General features: G+C 37.6%; 2 protein-coding genes across 2 annotated transcripts; both read left to right on the top strand.

The window, feature by feature from the left end:
* Window positions 1-1,337: 1,337 nt before the first annotated feature.
* Window positions 1,338-7,355, top strand: mxe (myxovirus (influenza virus) resistance E). The gene is made up of 12 exons (XM_052606295.1): window positions 1,338-1,806; window positions 2,554-2,783; window positions 2,910-3,047; window positions 3,169-3,323; window positions 3,787-3,925; window positions 4,044-4,242; window positions 4,394-4,472; window positions 4,648-4,770; window positions 5,177-5,318; window positions 5,561-5,719; window positions 5,803-6,098; window positions 6,327-7,355. The coding sequence occupies exons 2-12, from the start codon at window positions 2,567-2,569 to the stop codon at window positions 6,558-6,560; spliced, it is 1,881 nt and encodes a 626-aa protein (XP_052462255.1). The 5' UTR covers window positions 1,338-1,806; window positions 2,554-2,566; the 3' UTR covers window positions 6,561-7,355.
* A 1,733-nt stretch (window positions 7,356-9,088) lies between these two features.
* LOC128019363 (glutamine amidotransferase-like class 1 domain-containing protein 3, mitochondrial) lies at window positions 9,089-12,005 on the top strand. The gene is made up of 5 exons (XM_052605335.1): window positions 9,089-9,198; window positions 9,668-9,771; window positions 9,896-10,001; window positions 10,142-10,290; window positions 11,701-12,005. The coding sequence occupies exons 1-4, from the start codon at window positions 9,089-9,091 to the stop codon at window positions 10,287-10,289; spliced, it is 468 nt and encodes a 155-aa protein (XP_052461295.1). The 3' UTR covers window position 10,290; window positions 11,701-12,005.
* The last annotated feature ends 14,199 nt before the right edge of the window (window positions 12,006-26,204 follow it).

Raw genomic sequence — 26,204 nt, 5'->3', positions numbered from 1 at the left:
GCATCTGTTTCTGCACTCCATGCTTCCTTCTGCTGAGCACCTTTTTGAAGATGCTGATTTCATTTTCCAGCAGGATTTGGCACCTGCCCACACTGCCAAAAGCACCAAAAGTTGGTAAAATGAGCATGGTGTTGGTGTGCTTGACTGGCCAGCAAACTTACCAGACCTGAATGCCATAGATAATCTGTTCACACACAAACTGTTCATCTCCATGCCACGCCAAATTGAGGATCTATGCATGTTTGGTGAAGTTAAGAGCTAAAGCCACACGGGACTGAAACCTCTGATTTTTTTTTTGCTAAGATACATTACCTAATTTTTTCCACTAGTGTAACATGTGCAAAAAATATGCCTATAGAGTCCTGTTGTTTTATTCTACTTCATGAGACCTTTCAGATGACATATGGCAAATTTTGGGATATTTTTATAAATATTAGAGTACATGGCAAAATTATTATTATCTTATTTTTTTTTTTATCAGCAAATAATCTGGCACTACTTTGGAGTTGATCAACATGCTAAATGCATTGTAAGGCTCAGACTCTAAGCTTTCAAAATATATTATTTTTTTCTTGATTTTAATTCAGAAGTTTGAAAAATATAATAAGTAATATTGATGCGATGGGGGGGGGGGGGGGGGGGTAGCAGTAGAATACTTCTGTGGTCCTGACCCTAGTACAAGCTCTCATTCTAATCCTGAAAGTCTTAAATGCTAATGTATTTTAGCATCACCTGTGTACCTACCTACTGATTGTCAAAAAGTGAAGTATTGCAAAAAGACGGATATGAAAAATGTCTCTTGAGCACTCAAATTTTTCTTACATTTTAATCAGTTATTTCTCAGCAGGATAATGTCAATTTTTTTTAGTTGAGCAGTAAATAGTAATTTAGTTATTGTAATATTATTTATTTAGCAGTAACTAACTAATTACTAATAATATTTCAGTAATAATTTTACAGCTACCATCCATAAAACAGATTTGTTGCTTAATTACTAACCCTTTAACTATTATTAACTCCGCTAATATGTTTATTTACAAAATATATAATAATAATATAATAAATATATGTTTTTCTATAGGCTATACACAAAAAGACAAAATAACATGGCTGAATAAGCTGATCTATAGCATGTTAAATGGTGGTTGCCTGAATGGTACACCCCCCTAAGCTCACAGAAGTGGTTTAACCCAAGTCCTCAGCAGCCAATGACATTGACCCGTTCAAACTGATTTTTAATGTGTACTTCATGTGTATTTCACGTGTATTTAACGCGTATTTAACACGTGAAATACACGTTAAATACGCGCTGATTTTTCACGCTTAAACAACACGTATTTAACGCGTTAAATACGTGTTGTTTACGCGTGAAATACACGTATTTAACGTTTTGTTGATGCGTTAAAATTCACGTGTATTTGACCCTTTTGGACTTCCATAGTGAATAGTGTGTGTGTGTGTGTGTGTGTGTGTGTGTGAACTGCAGTATATCCGACCTCACCTGATGTGCGCATGGATCGAGGAAATCGAAACTTAGGTTTGTAGCCTACTGTGAAATAACATCAGCAGTCTGCAGTAAAAATGACAAGGGATCAACATTGCCATATGAACAAATTGATGCTAAGCACATCAAAACCATACAAAAGAAACCAATATTTTACAAACAAATTTAGTTTTTATTGTGCGCAGCACTACTTTCGTTTACATTAAGCAGTTTCAGAATAAACGAAACCAAAAGTGGAGGGTTTATAAACCGGTCAAGCATCTCAGCGAGCGCATCTCACAGCAGTGACGCTGGTGAACTGAGTGAGTAACCTGCTTCCTGTCTTCAGCTTTCTCTCTCTATTCTTTTTTTCTCTCTACAAGTCTTTTATAGGAAAACTGTTGTGTAGGTGACTGGAAAAATAACTATAACTGTCTCATTAAACAATTTCAAAATTAATGTATAATGGCTCAGACGCTCCGTCGACATAATGCATTATAAAGCAATATCTCATGAGCAGGACCGACTAGGCTACCTCTGCATATCATCAAATATGATTTAAATGTATGGTAGGCACATGCTGATATATAATTCACCAGGAATATTACTGGTGTGAAATTGCTTTTATGAAACGTTTTTAATAAATGTCAAGGTAAAATAAAGTTTTTAGCCTATATTTCATCAGGCTTTTTGGTTAACCAATCAAAATACTTAACGCAACTATAGACTGTATGAACGCGACAGATAGGCTATGCCTATTTCCTCATTCCGCTCGTTTAAACAGCTTAGACTCAACCATTCATATTTTTTCTTCAAATATGTCATAACGTTTTGAAGAGAGATATAAAAATGTAATTTGCATATGAAAGAAAGATTACCCTATGGCTAATTGATATTTTATCAATTTATTTAATATTTGAGATAGACGTCTGGTACATTAAATGAAAAATTTCCCACGTTGCAAAATAAGATGGATATAAGGTGTAGCACGACATATAGTCGCCTACTTTATTGCTTAACTACAATAGTTATCACCTAATTAAAGGCTGGCTCTTGGTCATATTTTGCAGATATAGTGCAGACATGTCTCAATGCGGTTCTTCAAATAGAAAAAGCAGTGGTCTGAACCAGCACTATGAAGAGAAGGTGCGTCCATGCATTGACCTAGTGGACTCTCTCAGGTCACTGGGTGTTGAAAAGGACTTGAACCTGCCAGCTATTGCTGTCATTGGTGACCAGAGCTCAGGAAAGAGTTCTGTGTTGGAAGCCCTTTCTGGCGTGGCCCTGCCTAGAGGAACAGGTAATACAAAACCTATAAATACCATAATCTGCAGACTGGAAATACATGTTTTTTCTTTCCTCATGTGTCAGTCTAAATATATAATGTGTTGTTTGGTTATATACTATATGACTATATTCAATACAGGTATTGTGACACGATGTCCTTTGGTTTTGAAACTGAAGAAAGTTACAAAGGCCAATAAATGGCATGGAGTGATATCATATAAGAAACAAGAAAAGAAACTAAAAGACCCAGCGGAAATAGAAGATGCTGTCTTAAATGGTCTGTAATTCATACTGATGTGTTTTATTAAACAAATTATCAAGAAATGTAATGAAGTCTTTAGAGTTAAATTAACTGTTTGTCGTTGATGGGATGATTGCAACATTGTATTGTTTTGTAGCTCAGACAGTATTGGCTGGAAAGGGTGAAGGGATCAGTCATGATATGATCACTCTGGAGATCCACTCCAGTGATGTTCCTGACCTCACTCTCATCGACCTGCCAGGCATTGCTAGAGTTGCCACTGGAAACCAGCCAATAGACATTGAAGAACAAGTAAGACAATTTGCATATGAAAATGTGTAGAAATGCCTTAGATCACTCAAACAATTTGGACAGCAGCCCCTTTAGACAGTTCCTCAGATAAATATAAATACTACAAATAGTGTTCCTAAGAAAAGTTATAGCTCTTTTTTTTTTAGATAATTATGAAGAATTACAGCGCAAGAGTAACAACAAAGAAACAACACAAATTAGGCCTATATATAATCATATAAATACATATAAATATAAAGTGATAAAATAACACTAAAGGAAAAAATAAAATAAAAGGAACAAACAGACAAACCATTCCATAAATTTCACCAGGCAAAATAAATTATTCCATAAATTAACAATTCTTCCTCTTAAAATATTTCTTTCAAAGCTCAGGCTACATCATTTTAATAGATAACAGTATATTTCTAACCCAACTGATCACTGCAGTAATTTGTTTACTAATTTAGTTTTTCTGTACCAGATAAAAGGTCTAATTGAAAAGTTCATTAAAAGACAAGAGACCATCAGTTTGGTTGTGGTGCCTGCTAACATTGACATTGCCACCACTGAGGCACTGCGGATGGCATCCAAAGTCGATCCAACCGGACAAAGAACTCTGGGTATGTATCATTTCAGTGAATTTAGCATTGTTCCTGTTTTCTTAAATGGTGAAATAATAGCAAAAAAATTAAAGAACGAACCCCCTGATCAAAGCGAAGATATTATTTGTATCTGCAGGTATTCTGACTAAGCCAGACTTAGTGGACAAAGGGATGGAGGAGACGGTGGTCAAAACAGTCAATAATCAAGTAATACAACTGAAGAAGGGATACATGATCGTTAGGTGCAGAGGTCAACAAGACATCAATGACAAACTTGATCTGGTCCAAGCCCTGGAAAAAGAAAGAAAGTTTTTTAATGGAAATTCTCATTTCAGGTAAGAAATTTATTAAGTTCTAATTAATTGTAATATTAAAATTTGACATTTTCTTAGTAATATTTCTAATAATTATTAATAACAAGTGTGGAAAACACTCAATTGTCTTTAACTTCCTTTTTTTCCGTTCAAATTATTTTTTTCGCTTCAGGGCTCTTCTTGAAGATGGAAAAGCTACAATACCCCGTCTTGCAGAAAGACTCACGAAAGAACTGGTTGAACACATTGCTGTACGTATGTGAAGTTACATGTCATACAACAGAAACACTGACACAGTATATTCTGTAGTATGTGACTTAAAAAAACAAAAGACTAGAGCAAACTTAAATCAGAATAGGACATAAGATTCTAGATTGTCTTATGCATTCTAATAACTACATTTCTATATCATTTCTTTACCTTTAGAAAACACTGCCACAGCTGCAGAAACAACTTGAGATGAAATTAGAGAAGACTTCTGAGGAACTTAAAATGCTAGGAGATGGAGTTCCTCTTGATGAAAATGAGAAGAGCAATTTTCTGATTATGGTAAAAAAAAAAAATAATAATAATAAAGAATTGGGGTCATATGTCGAACACAAAGGTGGATGCCTCACAGCTCACACAGTTCCAAAACTTCTAAAACATCATTTCCCATGAATCACTGGTGCCACCCAGTTGGACATTTGAAATTACTTTTATTTTTTACTGAGAAATATTTGTTATAACATTAATTTTTTGACTTCATCCTGGCTGGAAGATATTCTGTGGATTTACATTTTTCAGTAACAAATTTATCTTTTTTTGTAGTTTCCACTTGAATAAAGTCTATGCTACATAAACAGTAAAGAAATAATATACATGCATTATATGCATTTCCCTTTATTATGTATAGCAGATTTTTTTAGCTCTTTTTTTTTTAATTCTTAACTTTCTGAGACTTTGTGCTCTGCAGAAAATTCGCCATTTCAATGATGCCACTGAAGGAGTAAAGAGAGCAGAAGAAGATCTGAAAAACTCAGACACAAGGGTCTTTTCCAAAATCAGATGGGAATTTGGAAGATGGAAAATTGCCCTGGATTCCAAAGCGATTAAGAGTGAGTTCATAAAGGCAATATAGCTCTAATCTAAAATGAAACCGTATACTGTACTGTGATGTACAATTTTATTTCTGATGGTTGTCTTGTGAAAATCAGACTTTTTTTGTATTCTTTTCTCTGAATTTAGCCCTTTCTCTCTCTTTTATATATGCTGTTAGGATTTAACGCACTTGTTGCAGGGGAGTCCAATAAACTTGTGGTTGTATTCTTCTTGATTTTGTCTTTTCTTTTCTCTCAAGCGGAGGAAATCCTCAGAGATGAGGTACAGGAGTATGTTAGGACTCATAGAGGAAAGGAGCTTCCTGGATTTGTGAGCTATAGAACCTTTGAGACCATTGTCAAGAAACACATTGAGTTGCTAGAGGAGCCTGCTTTGAAGCTGCTCAGAGATGTCAAAGGTAAATGCATAAATCTGTGGCACCTATGCATACATGATGATATGTTTTACCTCCTCTGATTGACTCCTCTGTTTTATTCACAGAAATTGTTCACACCTGTGTGAACCGTGTAGTTTACTCTCATTTTAATGCCTTTTCTCACCTGCTGAGGGCTGCTAAAGATCCAATTGAAGATTTTCTCGAAGAGCAGTTTCAGAAAGCTGAGGAGAAAATACATTCTCAGTTTAAGATGGAGAGAATTGTTTACTCCCAAGACAACCTTTACAGTACCCAGCTAGACACAGTAAAAGAGAAATCCATAATAAGTTTTGGGGTAAAGACACCACCATTTAGTGCAGATGTTAAAGAGATGGCATACCATCTCACTTCCTATTTAAAGGTTTGTATATCTTAATGTAAGTAATCTGTTTTCTTTAAAGGCGAAGTGTATAGTCTGTGTAGTGGCACCAAACAGAATTGCAAAAATAATTATGAGAAAAAAGATAACACGCACATCACTTTTAAGAAACGTAGTTCATCTCTTACATACTGTATGAAAGAACATTATTTGTGTCAAAGTCAAAGAATTTATGCATTTCAGTGTAATTTGTATGTACTGTTTTTGTAGATTACCTGTGACCGTCTGGCCAATCAAATTCCGCTGATAGTCCAGTACCACATGTTGGACCAATACATCTCTCAGCTTCAGAATGCAATGCTTGCCATGATTGGAGGGAACAATCCAGGAATGCTGCTCCGAGAAGATTCTAGTGTTGCGGATAAAAGGAAGGAACTGAAAGAGAGACTGGAGCGCCTGAAGAGTGCAGGCAAAATCCTGTCCAAGTTTGTGCATTCTGCATAATTGTAGGTACTTTAGCACTGTCAACTCACAGCAAAAAGATCTCTTGGGTTGAGTCATATCTGTGCTATAGGATTTCTCTGTGAGGCATGTTTTTCTCATGTTGCTGGTGGGTTTCCTCCAGGTGCTCTGGCTTACCCTAGAGGTCAAAGCCATGACTGTTTATTTAGTTTCAATTCGACATTAAATCTAAATTGCCTCTATTAATTTTCTTATTTCATGTTACTGGTTTTATAATGACAAGTACTTATACATTATGATCTTGTGTTATGGACAGGCCTTGAACAAATAGCATTTTTTGTTCTCTTTTCCTGTTTCCTGTGTCCTGTGATTGGATGGATGTTCTCTTTTCTGTCTTAAACCATTCCATTAATAATAATAAGAAGAAGAAGAAGAAGAAGGAGAAGAAGAATATTGGTTTGTTTTAGTTTTTTTCAGTCAAAGCATAGCAAATGAATAGCAAAGGGAGTCTGATGAGCTGTTTGACAACACAGCATCACAGTTCATCACTTTTGTTGCTACTTAATTGCTTCTTTACTCATGATGTAGAGACACACCTGAGTAACTGATTATTACTCTTTAACATGTTACAAATTAATTTTAATATTCCTATGTTTTGTAGTAACAAATTGCTTGCTTTCTGTATAATTTATTGGCTGAATAAAAAGACAAGAAAATCATGTAGCTATATTAATAAGCCAGTTGTAGGGCATATGGTGAAAAGTGAAAGATTCAATTAATGTTGTTCTCTGCATTACAGTATTTACTGCTTGTGTAGTTAATAAATATTTAAACATACATTAATTCTTGAATTCTTTTGGTGTTTTTATATTTTCAATTGATATTATACACCCCTGCACCACTTTTATTCTATGCAATAAGAAGCTACTCGATTTATATTTTAATGAGTTCCATGTTTTCATGCTATACACATCTTATCAGAGCTAAATATTTGATAATGAAAAGTGTTATACATTTAATGTAGTTTGGGTGTGAACAGTGGCCATTTACATACAATGGGTTGAAATCTAGCTCAAATACATTTTAGATCATGCCATAGTCAAGTCAACTTTAATTATCTAAAACCAGCTTGTGCATGTAGTGTAGATATTTTAAGATGCAGAAAGATTTCCACAGTCTTTATACACTAGACTAGGCCATTGGCAGTAGTTCCTTCTCTTTCTCTGTAGTGGTCACATTGTAGTAACATGTTTTGGCATAAATGAGCATCTGTAAAAGCAGATATTGCAGATGATCTCAGACATACTGATGCATATATGCCTGTAGTAAATTCTCATCATAAAAATAACTAAAACTAGCATATTAGCTTATGTATTCAGTAGAGGTTATTTGAAAACAACGACTTCATAAACACTAAAACAAATCTTCACTATCACATACTTAAAAAATATGGCAAAAACAACGTTTGCAATCAAATTTAAAAATACATATTTTACAGGAGAGAATTTGCAAATACGAGAGTGCAGATTGCACAGAACTAAACCCACCACAAGAAGATAGCGTGCACGAAAAAGTAAAGAACTAAAAGAGAAATTGGAAGTGGGACACATGAGGGGTGCAGGAAAAGTCCTGTCAAAATGTATGCATTCTGCATAATTGTTAAACTTCTGATGTTTACTGAATTATTGCTATATTAATCCCAGAAGATTAGCTAATAATTGCAATGGGGTGTCAGAGTTAATATTTCACGTTTGTTCAGTTTACCGAAATAATGGTCCTTATTTAATTTAAACATAGTCACATAAAATATAGTCTGGTCATTTTTAAATCAAAGACATTTTCATACTAATAATTACTGTCCGACAGTCATTGGCTGAAAATAAACCCCGACATGGTGATCAGGAAAACGGTTGTAAGTCCCTAAATGAGACGCAGGATGGCGCCAGTTGCGTTTGTATGAAAGAAAAGCGACAAGTCGAGTACACGTCGGTGACATTAAATGAGAAAATTGATCAACCAGTTTTAAGTAGCCTATACCACAGACCTGTTTAATGAATATATATAAATAATACGACAATATAACTAATGTTTTCTATATCTTTTGTTTCTTGCTCTCCAAAACACCTGTCGACAACAAAGTTTTAACTTTCATTAACGTAGTTTTATTAGGTGTTGGTTTATCAGGATGTGGTGGCACTGAAATCCATGAGGAATCGGTGTGAGTACCTTGCTATTTTTTGTCTCTATTTTTTCTATTCTATTTTTTTATCATTCAGACGGGTTCAATTAATGCAACTTGTACCTTGATGAGGGACAGACAACCAACAATGCAGATGCATTAAATGTACCTTTGTCACATGGGTTTCATGCTTAGTTTGACTTTAGTGTTTCTCCACTAGCTACTGTAAAAAGTAAATGCAATTTATTGGTTTCTAAATTGTTTCATTGATATTAGCAATTTTAAAAGAACAGTAAACATCATATTTCAGAATTTTCTTCCCAATGAAACCTATATATTTGTGCTATTTCTTAAAACTTTTTTTTTATTTTGTGTGAATACTTTGCTTTGTATGCTTGTGTATAGTCAGGGAGATGCAGAGGTTCAGATGTTTGCTCCAGATGTGTCTCAGGTGCATGTGATCAACCATGAGAAAGGTCAAAGTGAAGTGTTCTCTAAGAAATTTTGATTGCAGAAAGAATAAAGCAAAACTGTATACTTGTATGTATTATTACTTGTTGAGTTTAGGTGTTATAAAAAATGGTGAAGGTATTTATATATACGTTATATATATGGGGAAGTCGTGGCCTGGGGATGTCGTGGCCTAATGGTTAGAGGGTTGGACTCCCAATCGAAGGGTTGTGGGTTCTAGTCTCGGTCCGGACGGAATTGTGGGTGGGGGTAGTGCATGTACAGTTCTCTCTCCACCTTCAATACCAGGACTTAGGTGCCCTTGAGCAAGGCATCGAACCCCCAACTGCTCCCCGGGCGCTGCAGCATAAATGGCTGCCCACTGCTCCGGGTGTGTGTTCACTGTTCTGTGTGTGTGCATTTTCGGATGAGTTAAATGCAGAGCACAAATTCTGAGTATGGGTCACCATACTTGGCTGATTGTCACTTCACCCCCCTCATAATCCTTCTTGCTCAACTTTGCTTTATCAGAATCAGCACGTATCGCTAGGAGCAACATCACTGACCTGGCAAAACTGAATGTCAGTAATCATGAAGCGGTTATCTTTCCTGGTGGAGTGCTGGGATTTATTGTGTTAAACTAGGCATGTGTCTTTTGCATTTCAATTTAGTTTAGATAGTTCAATTTGTCACTGACATTTCTGTTGTATTCCTTATGTCTATTACCTGTATTTTTTCTTCTGCATCTCTACCATCATTGTGTCAACATTTGCCACTGATTGGAAGGACTGTAAGGTGAATAAGGAAGTGGAGCGAGTTTTGAAGGACTTCAATAAAGCAATAAAGCCAATTGGGTTAGTTATTATATATTTCTATTATATATTAGAATATATATGAACCCATGATTTTGGGTCTTTTATTTTATTTATTAATCAAATCAGACTTTATGGACATGTTTTGGTATAGAGCACTAACCACGTCTCCTGGTCCGCAGGTTGTGCTGTACATCTCTGGTGCTGGCAGTGAAAGTTCTTCCTGGTGTGGATGTGACGGTGGATCATGAGGAGCCATATGCTGGAACTACACAAGCACTGGCAGCCAAACATACTGTCAAAGAAAAAAAAGATCAATGTGATCTATGAGGTAGTAATTCATAATTATGACATGAAAAGTTTATTTTATCTTTAAATAATATTATTAATGTTTATGTTTGTATGAATGACCCTTAACCTTAAACTATCACAAAGCCCATGTGGACCAGAAGAATAAGGTTGTGACCAGTCACACCTGCATTCATGTGTGAACTGAAGTTGCACTTGATTTTTGATGGGATATCAGTATTCTCATGTTCACTACATAGAGCTCATCAGTCATATAGGATTTCTATCAGACTGCTTAAATAAAAAAGTAGGCTATTTTTTCTGTGATTTGTAGTTATTTGAAAAACAAGACTGTGAAAGACTTGAAAGACATTACTAATCAAACATGTATCTGTCTGACAATGTTAAATGGTATTTTGGTGAAAATCCAGTAGGGGGCATTCTCTGTATTTAAAAGAAACATAATGGGAATTAATTAGTATATGCTGCACCATGATTTTCTCAATTTTGAAATCTTCAGATTAAAATTGACTGAACTCATCAGTTTGTTTAAAAACGAGAGCGAGATTTCAGAGTACCAGCTACATTGAACCAGTTAAAAGTTAACAGTTGCCAAGATAACTCCTAACTGTGAGACAGGGTTGTAAATTGTAGTCATTATATTTTATATCTATGTATATTTTCCAGATTTCTATTTCTAGTTCCTGGCACTTTAGTCTATTTACAGTAACAGACAGCCTATAATTATATTATTTATCCTTGCCTAAAGAATGATGTTAGAAAAAACATTCATAGCTTTGCCCACTCCTCCCTACCCTAAAGAGTGAAAAGAATAATAATACAAATAATTCTATAATAACATATAATACATCTGGCATACATAAAATTTCCAAATGATCATAGTTTATTTCTAAAGTGATTTTCTATAGTTAGTAAATCAGGTTGTGGAGGTAGGAGAAGTGTGTGCTTGAAACTGAATACAGAAAGACAGTGAGAAAACTGGAAAGGGTGTGTGTTTAGACTAACAGGATTAGTCACATGACTAGATCATCACAGATCATCATATGGCATCATGCAAGGCTAAACGAATCTCAATCTAAACAATCAAAATCAAAATAAACTCAAAATAAAATAAAATATAATAAAAAATATAAAATAAAATCAAAATCAATCTCAATCAAAATAAACGAATCTTATTACTGTAAAACACTAATATTGTGAAATATTCTTACAGTTTTAAATAAGAGTTTTCTATTTGATGCATTTTTGAAAGTAATTTATTTTTTAAAAACATGTTTTTCAGCAGCCATTACAGGAGTCTTCAGTATCACATGATCCTTCAGAAAACATTCTAATATGTTTTTTTTCTTGATAATTTTCCATTTCCTGCTCACCCCCTCTGCTGTTTTGTGTATACACTAATTTTCCTCTTTTGCACTTTCGTTTGGGTCAGGTCAGGTCAGGCCAGGCAGATGTGTTTCCCTGCTGGTTACTTTAGATCTCGTTCCTTCTGACAGAGGCTGGTTCTCAGACCAAGGCATCTAGTTGTTCTGTTCCCAGGCACAGCACTCTTTGATGGGGATTTTTCCCACCCACCTCTCAACAGCCTACCCACTTTCCACACCCGTCCAGAGAGGCTGGGCAAACAAGACCCCGCGTTCTGACAATTTGTCCGTACAAAACACAGGGATTTGGGGACCTACAGACACTCTTACAGACAAATGGTAAGTATTTGCCTGGCAGTCTGAGAATCCTCACCCCCACCCCATCTACACACAGACACACACTCACTTGGTGCTTTCTCTACACTCTCAGGCAACTGGTTTCTTTACACTGAGGACATTTAAAATATTTTCCTTTTTTTATTACTTTTTCTTTGTCTTTTCTTCAATTTAGCTGTGGTATGGTAATAATCATCTCTTATAATGTTTTTTGTACTACACAGAACACCTCGTATTGGTGTTGCTGTTTCACACAAGATTATACTTAAGCATGTATCACACATGGTGTGACTTAAAGCATTACATGTAAAGCATTTGTAAAGTCTAAAGAGGGGTTTCTCTCTTTTTTTTTTTTTTTTGACATTTCAATTGGGCATCACCTGGGTACTTTTTATATGATACACCTAGTTGCATTGTTGAGTTCAAACATAAACTTAAACTACAAAATTGTATAGAATAGTGCAGAAACAAGTAGGTGTCTGGGTTCCACCTGTCTTGAGATAAAATGTGTAGACTGTGTAAGCGTGAGATAGGCTTGCGGTTCTGGATGTAAATGGTCTGAAGTCTCTGTGTATTATTGTGAGTGGAGCAGTCTATCAGGGGCCGGCCTGAGGCCCCGTGTTCCTCCTGGCATCCTGATCAGAGGATTAGCAGCATACAGCCGCAGGTCAAGCATGCCAGTCACACACACACATACTCTCTTTAACACACACACACACCCACACTTGTCATTTCACTTTCACTCACAAACACCTTTGCTTTCACACACGTACGCCTGGAGAGAACATTTCTCAACCTCTCACACTTGTGCAGAAGAGGCCTGTTTGATAGCAGGCTGAGGATTAGGTTCTGTGTTCTCTTTTATTCTTATTCTGATTGGCTTATGTTCTTGAGAGTCTTTTTTTCTACAGTGAGGTCGTACTACTCCATACAATGAAAGGGAGTTTTTTTCTCATGACATCATATTCCCCCATCCTCCCCCATTTGAAAGTTTTTTTTTTTTTAAGTCACAAGTAAGATCATTGTTCAGTTTTATGCTGCCATCGTTTGCATAAAAGATCACACATTTGTTGGAAGCAATCTTGTTTGATCCATAAAGCTTGGAAAAAAATGTGGTCTGGTTTTAAGTTCTAGTAGTCAAGTCAAGTCAAGTCACCTTTATTTATATAGCGCTCTAAACAAAATACATTACGTTAAAGCAACTGAACAACATTCATTAGGAAAACAGTGTGTAAATAATAATGCAATAATGCAAAATGATAGTTAAAGGCAGTTCATCATTGAATTCAGTGATGTCATCTCTGTTCAGTTAAATAGTGTCTGTGCATTTATTTGCAATCAAGTCAACAATATCGTTGTAAATGAAGTGACCCCAACTAAGCAAGCCAGAGGCGACAGCAGCAAGGAACCGAAACTCCATCGGTGACAGAATGGAGAAAAAAAACCTTGGGAGAAACCAGGCTCGATTGCAGGGCCAGTTCTCCTCTGACCAGACAAACCAGTAGTTCAATTCCAGGCTGCAGCAAAGTCAGATTGTGCAGAAGAATCATCTGTTTCCTGTGGTCGTGTCCTGGTGGTCCTCTGAGGTGGTCCCCTTTCTAGGTACTGATCCACCATCTGGTCTGGATATGTACTGGATCCGGGTGACTCCAGTGACCCTGTGATCTGGATACAGACTGGATCTGGTGGCTACGGTGACCTCGGAATAAGAAAGAAACAGACAAAAATTAGCATAGATGCCATTCTTCTAATGATGTAGCAAGTACATAGGGTGTTATGGGAAGTGTTCCCAGTTCCGGTTTACCTAATTAATGCAGCCTAAAATTCCTTTAACGGATTTGGATATTAAAAAGCTACACTTATTTAATTTAATTTATCTGTTCTCAAATAATAAATATTATTGTGCTTATTTCAGATATTAACCCACAGTTCTGTCGGGCCGATCCGATCTAGCTCCAGAACATAGTGTTGTGCTGGTGTTTGACCAAAGAAGTGTGTCCTGTCTGTCAGTGTACCCCTGCACTGACCCCTGTCCATCCCTCAATAGTGCAATGCCTTGTTGCCCCCAGCATGAGGTCCCAGCATCCCCTAGTCATGATAGTGGGAGGCACACAGCAAGGGGCCTTAGAGGGGATGCAGACTTAGCAGCAAAAATGGAGACTCACATTTCCATATGCATGCCACTAACAAGTGTTATACTGAAAAACCCAGTACCAATCCGTGTACAAGATGGCCCAATCCAACAAGATGGGATGAAGAAGGGGTGTGCTGGGGGCTTGGGCTTTAAAGGGGGTAGCAATATTGTACTCATTCATGCAAGAAACTCTCTATCAAAGTGAAAGACATATGGTAATTAACGAGTGGTGATGAGGGAAAGAGGGTAAAAAAGAGGAAAGAAAGAGCAGGAAGAATGAGTTTGAGTAAGAGGGACAGAGATTTTGACATGTACATGCTGTGTTGAATAGCACATTGTGGTTTGTCCAGTCCCGGTTTTTACCAGCAGAATTGAATGTGTGCTGCATGGATGTGACTTTGTCCCCCCTAAATTTTCACAGCCACATTTTCAGATACAATCTCCCCCCACTCCCAACCCCCCCCCCCCCCACACACACACCTTTCAATTTCTTTTCTTACCTCTTTTCTATAGCCATTGCCTCTTTCTCAGTGGTGTGAATGTAGAATATAAAGGTTGTTACCAACGGCCAGGCAGATTTTTATTTTTATTTTTTGAAGACCAATCCTGTCCAGCAGCAGACAATGTGATCAGCTGACACTTATTTTTATTCTTGAGAAAAGTACTGGTACTGCAAAATGCAACTTTTTAAATATTTTAACACCAAAAATATAAAAAACTGCATGTAATTTTTTTTTAAATAATTGATTCAAATATTAAATTCAGGTATCTTTGGTTGCAGCTAAAAAAAAGTATTACATAATTGTTTATGTTTCAATAATTGTTATTCTTATTGTAATTGTATTTTACGTGCAGTAATGTAAAGTATTTCACACTTTTCTCTGGGACTGTAAAAGAGCAGAGCAGGTTGCCCAGTGTGGTGCCTCTCATCTTTTGTGTGCTGGTTTCTCTGTGCCAGCTTTCTGCTGTCACATTAGTGCATGTCAAATGAACAAGCTCGCATGCAAATGTACTCTTGGACTTTTAACTTTTTAGCATGATCAGAGGCTTCCTTTGCATACAGGAAGTACTTTTTAGTCTTTCAAACTGATTTGCTAAGTGTCATTGTGTTTGTCTTTCCTTTCTAAGTGTCTCTCAGGGGAGTTTTGGAGCAATTATTCACACCTGCTGCAATGGGTAAGTGAGAGCAAGAATCTTTCATCATATAATGAACTCCTGGCAGAAACTAATCACTGAACATTTCCCTCTGGTCAAAGGAATAGGAAGCCACATATAAAGTAATATTAACAGTAGCTGTGTCCGGAAATCTGTCTTACTGCTTATTACACAGTGCTTAGTTTCTACTATTTTATTTAAGAATAGTGTGTCAAACAGTATACAGTAAATAATGTTTCAGAGCAGTATGCTACAGTGTTGGCACATGACAAACACTGAACATTAATTCAGCACAGCTGTTGAGGCTGTTACCTTACAAATAAACGTGCTAACTTTTCTTTTTACAAAGGCTTGTTAATAAGGGTTCATACTAGAAAACAATGCTATATTTCCCAGTTGAACTAATTACATAATTAAAGGGTTAGTTCACCCAAAACCAAAAATTAGGCTGTGTGTTACTCACCCAAAATGCATCCTAGGGGTATATGACTTTCTTCTTTCAGACAGATCCAGTCGGATTTATATTATAATATAAATTGTCTTTGATCTTTCAAGCTCTATCATCACAGTCAGCAGGTGTTGCATTTATTCAGTCCAAAAGATGTGAAATAAAAAGTGCCCTTCCATAAAAATAAAAAAAAGTAGCTCACGGCTCCAGGGGGTGAACGAAGGCCTCCTGTAGCGAATCGATGCGTTTTTGTAAGAAAAATAGCCATATTCAAAACATAATAAACATAATAATAAATAACCTGTAAATATTTTGAATTTTTCCTTTATTTTTATTGAAAATAAACCTTACCGATCTGATATGTAAGCTAATGGGGGAAAGGAGAACAATGAGTTTGGCAAGAGGCGGATTCGAACTCACATCTTACTCGTCACACAACTTGCAGTTTTGATAAACATGTTTTTTGCAGTGTTGTTTGCCGCTGCCAGGCAGTGGTGGGTAGTACAAAATAGCCAATTTTTTGCTATTTGCTCTTAGAGTAGTAAACTGAAATTTGAACCCTTTCTTTTTTAGAGCTAGTTTGCAGTGGAATTGAATACCGTTTGCATAATTGAAATATTTTTATTTATTTATATTATTGCAATATTATCATTATAATTTAATATTTTTGAAACAATCTTTAGAAGGTCATCGGGGTATTCCATGCATACAGAAAGTTTGCATACTATGCACTAAAATTGTGCCGATAGACGATAGTATCGTGTATCGACGATAGTCAGAGATATCGATATCTCTGTCGATAGTCAAGATGATATTAGGCTCATTCTCCTATTAATGTATTAAATAACAATAGTAATAACTATTATTATTTTTTTATTATTAGGCGCCCTATTATAATTCGGCTTCCAAACTGCCCAGTTATTTCACTTCAGCACCGCATTTCACACACACACACACACACACACACAAACACCGCATACATGCAGGAAGATTAGAGCCTGTAGTCGCTGAAGTTGTCCGCTTTGACTTGGATAACTCGTTAAATCCATGAAATGAAAGAGATAGAAAACGAGGAGTTGGTGTCCTACACATTTTAATGGCTGAAGGTAATAAAAACATTATCAAAGTATGTGACATACTTTGTGACATCAGAGGGTTAGTTAGAATATTTTGAAGCATCGAAAATACATTTTGGTCCAAAAATAGCGAAAACTACGACTTTATTTAGCATTGTCTTCTCTTCCGTGTCTGTTGTGAGAGAGTTCAAAACAAAGCAGTTTGTGTTATCCGGTTCACCAACGAATCATTCGATGTAACCGGATCTTTTTGAACCAGTTCACCAAATCGAACTCAATCATTATAATCGGATCGCATCTCCAATACGCATTAATCCACAAATGACTTAAGCTGTTAATTTTTTTTAATGTTGCTGAAACGCCCTCTGAGTTTAAACAAACCAATATCCCAGAGTAATTAATGTACTCAAACAGTACACTGACTGAACTGCTGTGAAGAGAGAATTGTGTAGTTTGTTTGGGTTTCTTTCAGACAATCAGTGTGAGTGGTCAAACTGTTACAGGTCAAATTTCATGGTCATTAATGGTTGAGGTGGACAGATCTCCATCCGGTGGGGACTTGGCTTCTGAGGGTCGGGGCTGAATGTCTAAGTGTAGAGCTTGTCTTCAAAAGTGTATTTTGTGTGTGACAGAACAAGTATGTAAATCACATGTTCGTGTGTGTCCTGTGCCGGTCTAAAGGCCTCTTCAGTTTACAGCGTGTTTAGGGGCAAATTTAGTCCAAGGCTGTACTGAATGCTCAAATCAAACACAACAATACCTGTCAAGCCATTTGACCATTCACAAAAACACTGCACTTCTCTCTCTCTCCCTGGCAGGTAGATCTTTGGTGCTGCAGCTGCATGAATTCAATTAAAGCATGCACTTAAGCAATGTGCGCTCCCAGTTAAAAGGTGAAAAAGACTATTAATCCTTTCCACAATTATTCCACAAGTATCGCCCAATTACATCCAGCTCAGTGATAAGATGAATCACTGATAAGATCAATTTGGCTGTTAAAAGCTGTATCATTTGCTTGACACATTGGTTGCTCAGTGTTAACCGTACTTAGAAATCATATTTTTCTGATAACATCTTCAGGCTTTGTAAAGATTTGTGTTTTTTTTCATTCCATTTGTATTCTTTAAGTTTTAATACTTAGCAAGAACTTGATATGGGTGAATATAATAAAACCTTATATGGGAATATCATTATGGTTTTAGTTCTAGATTGACTTTTGTCAAATATATTCAAAAATAATTATTAAATATAATTCTTCTTCTTCTTTGTTGTTGTTGTTGTTGTTGTTGTTTTTGTTGTAGTAATTGTGGAAAAATTGGTTTATCACAACATCTCTATTTCTTTCCACCCACTTTATCCTTCAGTTCTCTTACTCACCCTCTCTCTCTCTCTCTGGCTGTCACTGCAGCACAATGTAGGAGCATTAGTATGCTAATGAGGTGCGGGGAGACAGGTGGCCTGCTAGACAGCTCAATTAAGCAGCTTGTTAAAGGCCAAGCTAACGAAGCGGCCTGCACTGCAAGCCTTAACAAACAGTGTGACTGTGCAGGCTACAAATTGGTGAGTGCTAGTTCTATGTGTGTGTGTGTGTGTGTGTGTGTGTGTGTGCGCGTGTGCGCGTGTGCGTGTGTGTGTGTGTGTGCGTGCGTGCGTGTGTGCGTGTGCGTGTGTGTGTGCGTGTGTGTGTGTGTGCGTGCGTGCGTGTGTGCGTGCGCACTAGCGAGCGAGAGACAGAGAGTTGGACTTACAGAATGTTTCAGTGTGTGTGTAAGCAAATCTGGACATAGAGAATGATTCAGTTTATGCGTCTGTCAGTGTGTGTTTGTGTGTGTGTGCGCATGCGCGCATAAGGTAAACGTATAGCAGTTAACAAGGCTTTGTGATGGACACAACTAGTAATGGCTAATAAGAGGGGTTGTTGTTGTTGTCCTCAGGAAATTGAAAAAAATAACATAAAATCACTTAAATACAGACCTTCCTAATTTGTATAATTTCCCTCCAAAACACTTAGCAGTAAATATACCCTTACTTACAAATTTTTGCATTTCATTATGTTTTCTGCAGATATAGACTGTAATTTTTACATTCTGAGATTGAGTCATTTAAAATGAAGGCTTTGATCTGCAATTCAAATGAGATTAGGCACACAAAAGAAAAAAACAGTTGGGTCTTTACTGAAGAAAACTTTTAATGGAAGAATGTTTCAATTAGAGGAAAATAAATAAATAAATAAGCCCTGACCTTTCTATCTTCCAAAAAACTTTAAACTGAAAGAAATATTTTTTATTGGGTGATAAAGATATGGTCCCCAATATTTTGTGTAGCCTTAATATTTATATACCTATTACCTGCTAATACTTTTCTTAACAAGTTGCATAAATGTGTATACATTTGTTTGAGATTGTTGATGTGACATATATAAATCAAATGAGGGACTCACTGATTATAAATTCTGGCTGATTGAGAAGCCGCTGATTATATTTATTTTATCGCTAATAAATTATGAATGTACAGTAATAAAATGTATACAATTTTGTCTTAGTGCTGTACATTCAAAATCAATGCACACAAAAATGTAACATTTCAATGCTAAATGTATGAATTTAGGCAATACATCATTACAATGTACAATATGAAAAATGGATATTCATTTTAAGATTTGTTAAAGATTATATTTAGCAACCTTAAAAAAATGACAGCAAGTGTAATGTAAATGTGAAAATTGGGGAAGCAAGCATGTACAATTAAAGATCCAATATAAACTAATGCTGAGAAATCAATAATAATAGAAATAATAATAATAATAATAACTGAAAACTGATATAGTATTGATATATTGTGTATCCATTATTCAAATGTACTCATATAGTCACTTTATATACTATGATCAAAATGCAAAATAAGCACCAAGGGTTTTAGGTTATGTTTGCAGTCAAAAACTTAGTCATGTTTGTAAAAATCATTTCAAAATCAACATGAATGATTTCTGGGATTAAATACTTCTTAATGACTATGTTGAATATATGACATGAACAATTAAAAAACTCTTTGTCTAAGCATCCACCAAAATAACCAGGACTGGGAACATTCGAGCAGCTCTGAGACAATATCAGAAGCCGCCATAGTTACAGGTGGAGGAGCATTGTTTATTGTCATTAGATAAAGTTGTAACTCAGACATTATAATCAGTTTGTAACACTCAGCATTTGAGAATTATTATCTGGGGTGTGTTCACTGGTGCGTGGAACAACAGCATTTGGGTTCATAACCTGACCCTCCTGTCTGAGTCTCGCTGGCATAAAGGGATCATGAGCTCTAATGGTTCAGGGATCTGCCCAGCAAACGAGGTTAGGTATGGAGGAAGACAAAAACACAGGGGCTAAACAGAGCCGCCCCATTCTTCAGCAAGCCGCTGCAAAGCTGGCCGACTCATGAATATGTTAATCCGCATTTGCCTGAATAAGTATGTGTAGAGGGAAAGAAGGAAAAAACAACAGCACTCATTAATTGACAGTGTTGACACTGTTTGCGAGCAAGTGATTTGTGCCTGAGAACGAGAGGTCATCAGAATGAGAGGAAGTGACACAGTGATGGGCGTTACTGTCAGAAGTAGAGGTTTTCTGTCCTAGGAAGGCAGAAAAGGTGATCAAGGATGGACATGCCGAGTATAATGGAGACAAAACTAAGCCATGAGAGAGAGACAAACAAGCCAGTTAGACAAGTAGACAGCGTAGAGGTCAGGAAAGGAAACTTTATATAGACACTGATTTGGCAGAGAAAAGAGGCCACTTCAAGGATATAATAATAAAAAAGAATGTAGTCAGAGACTTTGCATGTCATTATTTTCTGTCACTGTTGTAATGTATCTGCCTCCAGTAGCAGCAAATAGAAATGTTAAAATGATGGGTAACGCTTTTAACTAGTTTCTTATTAGCATGCACATTACTAGAATATTATGCATTTATCAATACCAATTAAGCACATTTTATTGCCTTATTCTACATGACCTTATTCTAAGTCTCTAATACTACCTTACTAACTATTAATAAGAAGCAAATAAAAAATTTATTGGGGGAAAAGTCGTAGTGAATAAGTGTTCACTATTCTAAAGTTTTACCGAATTATGATTTTTTTCCCAAATATGTTTCATGAACACTCTAAGAAATAACATCTAAGAAATAGATGAGTTTGTTTCTTTGCTTAAAACATCTTGATGATAAATTTTATTATTTAAAACAAAACTTTTTGCTTCACAAAGACATGTTCACAGACAAACAATGACAAACAAAGACGGAAGTTGTTTGGATAACTTGCTGATTATTGTGATGTTTATCAGATGTGTAAACTCTTATTGTGACCGCACCCATTCACTATAGAGCAATTTTTGTTTACTTGTCCAATCCAACAAACTTAAAAAAAAACAACAACAACAAAAAAACATTTCATGCACATTGTTTGTTTTGTACACATCAAAAACAGCATTTATTTGACATAAATATTTGACCAAAGTAGCACCGTGAATGTATGTAATATTGTGGGCAATATTTATGTGATTGCTGCTATTTTGTTCAAAATACATTCATTATTGACTAAATATCTTCTGTACATTTTGAGACCCTAAAATAAAGTGTTACAGATTTTTCCCCAAGAAACAGGCAAATATGAACCTGTTGTCCTCCATGATTCCGTTTCGTTCCAACAACAAAGTATCTGAACGTGACAAACTTGCGAATAAAGTCTGGATTATAATTGTAGGTTTCATGAATTAATTCAGATGGTACATTTTTTTTTACCAGTGTTTGTTCCTCAAATTTTTTTTTAAATTTTTTTTTTTCGTTTTTTTTTTCCATTTTATTGTATGTTTTAACTGTGATTCCCATTTACCTCCATTATAAGACTAACAGACTGCAGTGTTTTTTTTTTTTTTAATCTCCGTTTGTGTTCTGCTGAAGAAACAAAGTCACTTACATCTTGGATGCCCTGGGGGTAAGCAGATAAAGATCAAATTTTTATTTATGGGTGAATTATCCCTTTAAGCACTGACTTTCGATGAGGAATGCATAAGTATTGCACATCTGAGACATAAGAGAAAAGATATTAAAGGGGGGGTGAAATGCTATTTCATGCATACTGAGTTTTGTACACTGTTAAAGAGTTGGATTCCCATGCTAAACATGGACAAAGTTTCAAAAATTAAGTTGTACATTTGAAGGAGTATTTTTGTTCCAAAATACTCCTTCCGGTTTGTCACAAGTTTCGTAAAGTTTTTTTCGAGTATGGCTCTGTGTGACGTTAGATAGAGCGGAATTTCCTTATATGGGTCCTGACGCACTTCTGCCGGAAGAGCGCACGCTCCCGTATAGCAAGGCTGAGCAGCACAGACATTTCACTGATCAGAGCGAGAGCATCGCGAAAAGTCACAAAAGAAGTGTTTTTGGTTGCCAGGGCAAGACAACCCTGCACAGATTACCAAAGAAAAAACAGCATTAAGGGACCAGTGGATGGAGTTTATTTTTACAGAGCATCAACGGAGTTGTGCAAGTGTTTTTGTTTGTTCCCTGCATTTCGAAGATGCTTGTTCACAAGGCCCAGTTTGACGACGGATTTGCGTATCGTTTATTTTTAAGGATGATGCAATCCCAAGGAAAAAGGGTCGTGTGTTGGAACCGCAGGCGGTGAGTAAATGCTTCAAATATCTCTGCCTCCTTGTTAGTGCGTCCCCTTCCATGTCAGAGACCCGGGTTCGAGCCCCGCTCGGAGCGAGTCGTTGCTGCTGTTGCTTTCGTTCAGTTTCAGCCTCTGGATCTGATTCTGGATCATACATAAACGGCTGAATCTGACTGTAAGCCATGGTTTGTTTTGGATGATGGGTTTTCCCTCACGGTAATGTCACAGCTTCCACATGCTCTCAACAAAAGCCTATTCGCGCTCGTGATTCTTTAGCTCCGCCCACACGTCACGCCTCCAGTCGGTCGTGTTTTTCCGGCAAAAATCGGTACAGACTATCTTTCTCTTATGAATATAATAAAACTAAAGACTTTTTGGATTTATGAAGGATGCAGTACTACTCTATATGTACTCAAGATTAACAGGATATTGAGTGAAAACGAGCATTTCACCCCCCCTTTAATCAAGATGCTAATGCCTGTCACTAGCAAACACTTCAGCATTTTTGTGCAAATCCACCAGGCCTTATGGTGTTTGATTCACAACAGCAAAACCAAGACTTGCATTCAGACACACCATGTCTTTTTGATGCAACAAATTTAAGCGATGCAACAAGGCCTGAAAGAATGACAATGGCTCAGTCCTTTCAAATGCCAGAGCAGCGCCACACACATAGAGATCAGTGTACGTTTATGAAGTAATCTCTCTTTCTCTCTCTCTTCTCTCTCACTATCATTCGAACCCCTCCCTCTCTCCCTCCCTCTGTGTTATGACATAGTAATCTGTGTCTCTAGCAGCTTGACTGAATAGGCGTATGAATGGTTGTTTTCTGCCTACATGAACCTATTGGAGGTGGATCAACCATATGCCCATGGACATGCACACTCAATGACAAAGGCGGATACCAACAGGTCCTCTCTGACACAAAGCGCCTTGGGGCTGAGGGAGGCGGGCGAGACGAGGGGTGCATTTTAACCTGAGACGTCCCTCACACAAGTAAATATTCTCACACACACCCCACCGCATGCCACCCACACAGTAATATGAAGATGAGACATTGATACAAACTAAGCCTGGGGAGTTTGTGAAGATGATGTTTTGTTGTGTTGTTTTTGAAAGGTCTTGGTTTGTGCGGGTGATGTTATTGTGTGTTTAAAATGTATAGAGCAAGAGGGAGGGACAGTAAGAAAGAAAAGCACTTTTTTTGGAGGGGGCCAATCTGTTGCAGATCTGGATGAAGTCTTGTGATGGAGAGACAGCATGTAAAGCGACATATGTGACACAGAGGGACAATAGGATTATGGTCCTCTTCTAGTTATCCGTGCCTTTGGACAGTGGGATTATCATCTGGGGAGTGAAGATCTCGGGCCACTAAGCTTCAGTGCGGCCCGGTTCCTCATCTCTTGTGTGGGGTGGGAAAGCAGGGGTGAAGGGGGTCCCCTGGAGAGTGGGCAGCTATCAGGACTTACATATTCATCAGAGATCAGAGCTATGTTCTCTTTCTTTCACTTTTCTCTCTTCTTTTTCCTCTCTTTTTTTTTGCATACACATGCTCGGACATGCTGAGATGTCTTTTTACTGCTTCTAAATATTCAGCACCCACAAATACAAAGATGTTCAAAGTTTACTCATGAAAACGCTTCAAATTTTCCAGAATTATTGTTATTATGGTTAATATTTTTATGTTATATATAAAGAGGTTTAAAGTTCACTTGAAAATGCTTCTGTTTTTGTTTTTTTTCATGCTTATTCATTATATTATATTATGTTACATTATATTACTGTCACAGTGTCTGGTCTGTGTATCCCTGGGTGTCCACTAGTGGTCTCACTTCTCCATATAGTCACCCCACTGCAGATACTACATTTCCCACAAGCCTTTGTCAAATTCATCACTGTTAATTGCACTCAGCTGTTCCCACTTTCATCGTTTTTACCTGTCCATATATAACCTGTTTCAGTTTCATGGAGTCCTTGGTTTATGTCACCTTGCTTTTCGTGTTCCCTCATGTTTGGCATGTTTCTTGTTTTGGACTGCTTTTGTGGATATTGACCTCTTGCCTGTCTGGATTATGATTATTTGGATTCTCCTAATAAAACACTGCAAATCGGATCTCCTTGTTTGTGTGTACGTGCATGACAGAAGGACTCCATCAATGTCCAGATCCAGCGGTGTGGGATTTCGAATCCGTTCCCCAGGCACCATGGAGGAGTGGAGGGGGAGACTTCTGAACCTAACCACCCTCCGTCAAAGGGGGAGTGAGGTGGGTGGTGTGGCTCAGAAATTTTGGACTATGGCAGTAGGGCTGGGGTATAATAATGAGGCACTTAAGGACCTGTTTAACTAGAGGTGCTCCGATCACGATCGGCCGATCGTTATGCGTATCTCGTCAGTAAAGCCGGTTTTCTAATCAGCGGTTAATTCCATCAGGTGCGTGATTTCACATAGAGCAGCTGTTACTACACAGAGCCGTTGTTAATAGAGAAGATGCGCAAATCACGTTAATTTTCAGCGTTTATTGGCGCATCTTCTCAGTTAACAACGGCTCTGTGTAGTAACAGCTGCTCTATGTGAAATCACGCACCTGATGGAATTAACCGCTGATTAGAAAACCGGCTTTACTGACGAGATGCGCATTAACGATCGGCCGATCGTGATCGGAGCACCCCTATGTTTAACGCCTGACTGGATGACCCTATGCCTCAGTGGGAGATGAAAGGGCTGGAGATCCTGAAATTTTGGGGGTTCACCTGTTACCTACACCATCGTGCTCAATGGGATACACCGACCACACCTGTCTCTCCAGACAAGATGGCCGACTCTATGCCAGTGTCTCCAGAAAGGATGGCCGCCGGCTCAGCGCCACTGCACAAGATGGCCTGTCAGCGCAGAGCCCCAGTACAAGATGGCCGTCAGTCCAGCGGCACTGCACAAGTTGGCCGCCAACTCAGCGCCAGTGCACAAGATGGCTGCCAGGCCAGCGCTACTACACCAGATGGCCGCCAGCACAGCGCCACAACACCAGATGTCAGCCACTGTTGACCCTCCAGAGTCGCTTCAAGTCCCCGTTGACCCTCCAGAGTCGAGTCAGGTCCCGTGGATGCTCCAATGTCAAGTCAGGTCCCCACTGATCAGGTCCCTGTTGATTTCCCAGTCAGGTCAATTCACCATTAACACCCATGAGTCAAGCAAAACCACAGTTAGTCCTCATGAGTCATGTCAAGTCACTCTTGATCTCCATGAACAGGGTCAAGTCACCGTTGGTTTTTATGAGCCCAGTCAAATCACTACTGTTCTTCCAGAGCCTGGTCATGTCTCAGCTGATCTTCCAGAGCCTCGTCAAACCTTGCCTGTCTGTTGTATCCAGCAATGCTTTCTCAGCCGGTTTTATTGCTGTCAATGAGACCGTTATGGCTGTGGAACCTACAGATGTGGCGGCAACTGCTGCAGAACCTTCGGAGGCTATCTACCCTCTCGCCACGGCCACGGAGGCCACCCTTAACCTGTACATGTTCTCTGTTCCAGTCTTACCTGACCAGACTTGCTCTCCTGTGCCATCAACCCCACTGTGGTGGTCCTCTGCTCCGCCCAGGTGGGCTTCTATTTTTCTGTCATATTTCTTGTTTTAGACTGCTTTTGTGGATAATGACCTCTTGCCTGTCTGGATTACGATTATTTGCATTCTCCTAACAAAATACTGCAAATTGGATCTCTCTGTTTGTGTGTACATTCGTTTCTAGATTATTATGCAGAGT

The sequence above is a fragment of the Carassius gibelio genome, chromosome A9, assembly GCF_023724105.1.
Source record: "Carassius gibelio isolate Cgi1373 ecotype wild population from Czech Republic chromosome A9, carGib1.2-hapl.c, whole genome shotgun sequence".
NCBI classification, from domain to species: Eukaryota; Metazoa; Chordata; class Actinopteri; order Cypriniformes; family Cyprinidae; genus Carassius; species Carassius gibelio.
The sequence above is the reverse complement of the archived record's forward strand: the minus strand, read 5'-3'. Positions and strand labels throughout refer to the sequence as shown.

Bases quoted from the DNA above. Each gene is read 5' to 3' on its own strand.
- mxe (XM_052606295.1), top strand. From the start codon at position 2,567: ATGTCTCAATGCGGTTCTTCAAATAGAAAAAGCAGTGGTCTGAACCAG. The intron at 3,324-3,786 runs GTAAGACAATTT...TTTCTGTACCAG, and splicing joins CAATAGACATTGAAGAACAA to ATAAAAGGTCTAATTGAAAA. The intron at 6,099-6,326 runs GTTTGTATATCT...CTGTTTTTGTAG, and splicing joins ATCTCACTTCCTATTTAAAG to ATTACCTGTGACCGTCTGGC.
- LOC128019363 (XM_052605335.1), top strand. From the start codon at position 9,089: ATGCTTGTGTATAGTCAGGGAGATGCAGAGGTTCAGATGTTTGCTCCA. The intron at 9,199-9,667 runs ATTTTGATTGCA...CTTGCTCAACTT, and splicing joins AGTGAAGTGTTCTCTAAGAA to TGCTTTATCAGAATCAGCAC. The intron at 9,772-9,895 runs GATTTATTGTGT...TCTTCTGCATCT, and splicing joins CTTTCCTGGTGGAGTGCTGG to CTACCATCATTGTGTCAACA.